Raw genomic sequence first — 6,000 nt, forward strand, 5'->3', positions numbered from 1 at the left:
ACTGTACAACAAAATACACAATATAGAACTATATAAGAATGTATGAAGAAATCTAAATATAAATAAATATATACACAATAACAGCAGCTGTACAAGTATAAACCGGAAATGAAGAATATAGTGACCAGTGTTGTGCAAAACCAAAGTCCAGAAAGTCCAGTGTGTGTGTAAGAACCATATGTGTGGGTCAGTACTGTGTGGTGGTGTGATTGAGAGACCGTATCGCCTGCGGGAAGAAGCTCCTCCTCAGTCTCTCTGTGTTGGTCTTCAGGGAGCGGAATCGCTTTCCTGACCTCAACAGAGAGAACAGTCTGTTGTTGGGATGGCTGAGGTCCTTCACCATCTTCCTGGCCTTGGTCCAGCACCGCCTGCTGTAGATTGAGTGCAGGTCAGGGAGCTCGGAGCGGATGGTGCGCTCAGCTGACCGCACAACCCTCTGTAGAGCTCGTCTGTCCTGCATGGTGCTGTTCCCGAACCAGGTTAAGATGTTTCCCGCCAGGATGCTCTCTATGGTGCAGGAGTAAAAGTTCCTGAGCACCTTGGAGGGCAGTTGGAAGTCTCTCAAGCGTCTGAGGTGGTAGAGACGCTGTCGGGCCTTTTTCACCACGGTGTTGATGTGACAGGACCATGACAGGTCCTGCGTGATGTGAACTCCGAGGTATTTGAAGCTGTCCACTCTCTCCACTGGGCACTCGTTGATGACGGGGGTCTGGTAGTTCCTCTCCTGCTTAGTGCTGAAGTCCACTATCAGCTCCTTTGTCTTACTGACGTTTAGAAGGAGGTTGTTCCTCTGGCACCAGTTCTCCAGATTCCTAATCTCCTTCAGGTAGGCCGTCTCGTTGTTATCAGAGATCAGGCCCACCACGACGGTGTCGTCAGCAAACTTGATGATGGTGGTGGAGCTGGTAGTGGCCACACAGTCATATGTGTACAAAGAGTACAGCAGGGGGCTCAGAACACACCCCTGGGGGGCTCCAGTGCTGAGAGTGGTGGAGGCTGAGACATGTCCGCCCATCCTTACTGCCTGTGGTCTGCCAGTTAGGAAGTTGGAGATCCACTGACACATAGATGAGCTGAGTCCCAGATGCTCCAGCTTGGTGGTGAGTGTGGAGGGAATTATGGTGTTAAATGCAGAGCTGTAGTCTATGAAGAGCATTTTAACATAATTCCCCCTTCTAGTGTCCAAGTGAGTGAGTGATGTGTGGAGGAGATGAGAGATGGCATCGTCTGTGGAACGATTTGGACGGTAAGCGAACTGTAGTGGGTCCAGTGTGTCTGGTAGTGAAGAAATGATGAAGTCTCTGACCAGGCGTTCAAAGCACTTCATCACTACTGAGGTGAGGGCTACAGGGCGATAGTCATTGAGAGAAGCAGGGTGGGGTTTCTTCGGGACAGGAACAATGATGGACTCTTTGAAGCATGTGGGGATCACCGACTGAGATAAAGAGATGTTGAATATCTCAGTGAACACAGGAGCTAGCTGGTATCAGAATCAGAATCAGAATACTTTATTGATCCCTGGGGGAAATTATTTTTTGTTACAGTGCTCCATTTTAAACCAACATTAAGACAAGACAGACAATACGCTAACTAAGAATAGTACAATATATACATATATATACATACATACATACATAAGTCACTCATAAATAAATAGTTGGAAAAGAAACATGTGTAGCTGTAGCAGCAAACAGTGTGTTAAGTGGATGCGTTGTACAGGGAGCCACAGGCAGGAATGATTTCCTGTGTCGTTCAGTGGTGCTTTTCGGTAATCTCAGTCTCTCACTGAACGAGCTCCTGTGACTGACCAACATGTCATGGAGTGGGTGGGAGGTGTTATCCAACATTGTCTTTATCTTGGACAGCATCCGCCTCTCCGACACCACCTTGAGGGAGTCCAGCTCCATCCCCACAACATTGCTGGCCTTACGGATCAGTTTATTGAGTCTGTTGGCATCTGCGACCCTCAGCCTGCTCCCCCAGCATGCAACAGCATAGAGGATCGCACTGGCCACCACAGACTCATAGAAAATCCTCAGCATTTTCTGGCAGATGTTGAAGGACCTCAGTCGCCTCAAAAAATAGAGACGACTCTGGCCCTTCCTGTAAAGTGCTGTGGTGTTTGTAGCCCAGTCCAGTTTATTGTCAATGTGTACTCCAAGGTATTTATAGTCCTCCACAATGTCAACACTGACCCCCTGAATTGAAACAGGGGTCAAGTGTTTCCTGGTCTTCCTGAAGTCCACGATCAGTTCCTTGGTCTTTGCCACGTTGAGCTGCAGATGATTCTGCTCACACCACGTGACAAAGGAGTCGACCACAGCCCGGTACTCTGTCTCATCATCCCTGCTGATGCATCCAACCACCGCAGAGTCATCAGAAAACTTCTGAAGATGGCAGGTCTCTGTGCAGTGGCTGAAGTCTGTGGTGTAGAGGGTGAAGAGGAAGGGGGAGAGGACAGTCCCCTGTGGTGCCCCTGTGTGCGCAGTCTCTGAGGATACGACCTGGGATGCTGTCTGGTCCTGCTGCTTTCCTGGTGTTCACTCTCTTGAAGGCTCTCCTTACTTCATGCTCGGAGATGACGAGCACGTTTCCGGTGCTGGCAGTATCTTCCTGTCTGCAGCCGTTAGCACCGCTAGCACTAGCATTGTTGGAGTCCTTAGCTGCAGCCTCGAAGCGAGCATAGAAAGCGAGCAACTGTAGCTGCCTCCACCAGTGTGTGAATATGAGAGTGACTAAATAGTGGGATTGTAAAGCGCTTTGGGTGTCTCGAAAAGCGCTTTACAATGTTGGTCCATCACAGTTCACCTGAGAAACTACAAAACACCCACAGTGATGTTTGGAGGTGACAACGTGATAGCGTGTGGCTGTTTTTCAGAACATGGCACTGACCATTTCATATCATTGAAGGAAGGATGAATGGACAAATGTTCTGAGACATTCTTGATAAAAATCTGCTGCCATCTACCAGGATGATAAAGATGAAACGAGGGTGGAGTTTCGGTAAGAGGATGATCCCAAACACAGCAGAGGAAACATTCAGCTGGTTTCAGAGAAAGTTTTAAAGCTGCTGGAACGGCCCAGCCAGTCGCCTGACCCAACTCTTGGACGCTGGTCACTTTGGGTTATTGGCCCCCTCGACACATCCACAGAACCTTCAGACTGTTTGTGTGGGAGACACATAACTTTTATCTATGGACATCTATGGTTTGATTTCTTTGAATGTAGACTGGATGGACTGTTACCAACATCTGGAGAGAATTTCATGTCAACTGCACCTTTATAAATATATTTACTTAGAAAATTGGTGGCATATTCAATACTTTTACCTGCTGTAGTTCATCATGGCCTCAGTCGTTCAAACAAGGTAACTGTTGCCGTGTCACTAATCAGGGGGAAACCTGATTAGTGTCCGGCAGGTGAGCTGGACAGGTTTATACAGCTAAATATCATCAACATAAAATTATAGGAAATGATAAATGGACTGATTCTTTTGTACTGCTTTTCTACTGCGACACATCATCAGGTCTCATTACTTCATCCACACGAGCATGTTTTTGTACATGTGAGTACTTTCTATCATTCACATCCTGATAAACAGTGTAATGAAGGCATTGGGGAAACTTGGGGTTTCCTGGACATCTTGCCCAAAGATGCTGGCATGGAGGGCAGCCAGGGGTCGGACCGCACTGAGGTCAACCAGAATGAGTACAGAGCAACATCTTACATCAGTAGCCATGCTGTTAATACTGTCAAAAATACCCTTCTCCTTACAATTCGTGAGATTATTGATGTCTATAAATGGTTTCCATATTTGTATTGACATTTTTGTTTATAACTCTTCAAAATAAAGCCTGAAACAGTTACAGTAGCATTATTTTAATATGTTGAGTCCTCTTTGTTACAAAAGTGCAACAGTGTGTGAAAAATGAGTGAAGAATTTGAGGATCATAAATATTTAAAAAGCAAGGACTAAAGTAATGACATCTGACTGAGGTCAGGTGGAGGGAGGACAGCTTACCCTGCAGCAGGATCACAAACACAGCAAACATCTTCGTCTTCCTCAGCTTCTTACTGAGCTCACTCTTCTAAAGCACGTCGACAGCAGGAGCTCACGGACGTTTCTCTGGATGAACCTGCTCAAACTCATGTAGTTTCACTTTGAACTGTTTCCAGTGAAGCAGCAGCTGGAATGCAAAGAAACCAGAAATACGCTGCTGAATAACACAAGTGATGTTTCATTGATCTTCTCTGCACTAGACTGAATCATTAGTAACACAGAGGTGTACGTCTCTGTGCTCAGGTAGTCTTAGTTCATGTATGGTTATGGCTATAACTCTGGTGTTTGAGGTACAGTATACTGAAGTATGTTCAGACAAACTGTCGTGATGAGCTGGACCCAAGTGCAGGACTCCGAGGCAAAACATTAACTTAAGACGGCAGCTTCATCTGCTGGCAACACAAACTTGACAACACAACAAACAAAAACTCGAACTAAGATAGTTTAACTAGACCGGGATTCACACACAACTAACGTGGACGCAACAACTGGCAGAGACAAAACACAGGGCTTAGATACATGCGGAGGTGATTAGGGAATGAGAAACAGGAGGAGAGCACAGCTGGGACTCATCTGACATGACAAGACAAAGGGGAGGCAAAACTCAACACATTGACATAGACACAGACTTTCAAAGTAAAACAGGAAACAGACGCGGACTTGACTACAAGTTTACAGTTAACAGAGAACAAAGGGACACTGGCACAAGACATGCTAAGGAACTAAGGAGCTGGGAATACTAGAGACGGAAATCAAAACCAAGAGGATCAAAACACATCATGAAATCAAGGATAACAAATACAAACAGAAAAACACTGAGTCCACAGACCGTGACACAAACACTCCATGACAGGGAAGGGATCGTCTAAAGCAGGGGTAGGCAACTCCAGGCCTCGAGTGCCGGTGTCCTGCAGGTTTTAGATCGCACCCTGGGTTAACACACCTGAATCAAATGGTTAGTTCATTACCAGGCCTCTGGAGACCTTCAGGAAATGCTGAGGAGTCATTTAGCCCTTTAAATCAGCTGTGATGGATCATGGACACATCTAAAACCTGCAGGACACCGGCACTCGAGGCCTGCAGTTGCCTACCCCTGGTCTAAAGAAAGGAGATGGTGATGTGAAGAATAGATCTAAGTATGTTACACTGTGATTGGATCAGGTCGCACACAGTCATTCAAACACACCCCCAATGAGTCTAGTACAGTGAAGATCAATGACACGTGTGCTGCAAGCAGGTGTTTTTATTAGAAGAATCAAGGAAGAATTCAAGCCGACACATTTTGTCCTTATTTCATTTTTATCTTTATTTGGTCCACATTTTCTACATGTTGTATATTAATAAATAAACAACATGTATTGTCCTCATATGATGGATTACACGACGGTCTTTTCCTGTTTCATATGTTCGGCTATGTCCTCTCTATTTTTGGTAATTCCAAACAAACCCAAACAAAACAGGCATTAAGAGGCTCTGATGTCTGTGTCTAAATCTCACAGCCCACATAATAACATGAAGAAATATTTTTAAAAAATTATTGTTCAAAAAATGATTTACTATGAAGGCAACAGGCAGAGTTACAGGCATCGCCCTAAAGCATGCAGCCTGATGGGCAGTGTAGTCCGTGCTGCTGGGAGGATGGACCCGTGATGTGTCTGTGAGCGAGGAGGGAGAGAAAGGAAAAGTACGAGCTGTCACCGAGCAGGAACAGGAGCTGGAAGCATGTAAATATAATAATAACCACTGCAGCCAAACAGAGAGCCTGACGAGCCCAGCTGTAAGTAAGCTGTTAAGACTCGACTGTACGCTGTGTTCCTGTTTTCCTCTGAAACAATAAGTTCTGTTGGAGCCTTTCAACGTCTCTCTCTGTCTCTCGCTAGCAAAGTGACCCAGACAACCAAGTAAAGCTAGTTTTCAGCTACGAGCCGACACGAACCCGA

At 45.8% G+C, this 6,000-nt stretch overlaps 1 protein-coding gene across 1 annotated transcript in view; it reads right to left on the minus strand.

The window, feature by feature from the left end:
* Window positions 1-4,191, minus strand: part of LOC113007503 (uncharacterized) — a 29,412-nt gene extending 25,221 nt beyond the window's left edge. Inside the window, exon 1 of the mRNA XM_026144130.2 lies at window positions 4,022-4,191. Coding sequence (XP_025999915.2) covers window positions 4,022-4,052 — 31 coding nt within the window. The 5' untranslated portion in view covers window positions 4,053-4,191. The remainder of the gene's footprint in view (window positions 1-4,021) is intronic.
* Window positions 4,192-6,000: the final 1,809 nt, after the last annotated feature.

This window comes from Astatotilapia calliptera, chromosome 16 (genome assembly GCF_964374335.1).
Source record: "Astatotilapia calliptera chromosome 16, fAstCal68.1, whole genome shotgun sequence".
Classification (NCBI taxonomy): Eukaryota; Metazoa; Chordata; class Actinopteri; order Cichliformes; family Cichlidae; genus Astatotilapia; species Astatotilapia calliptera.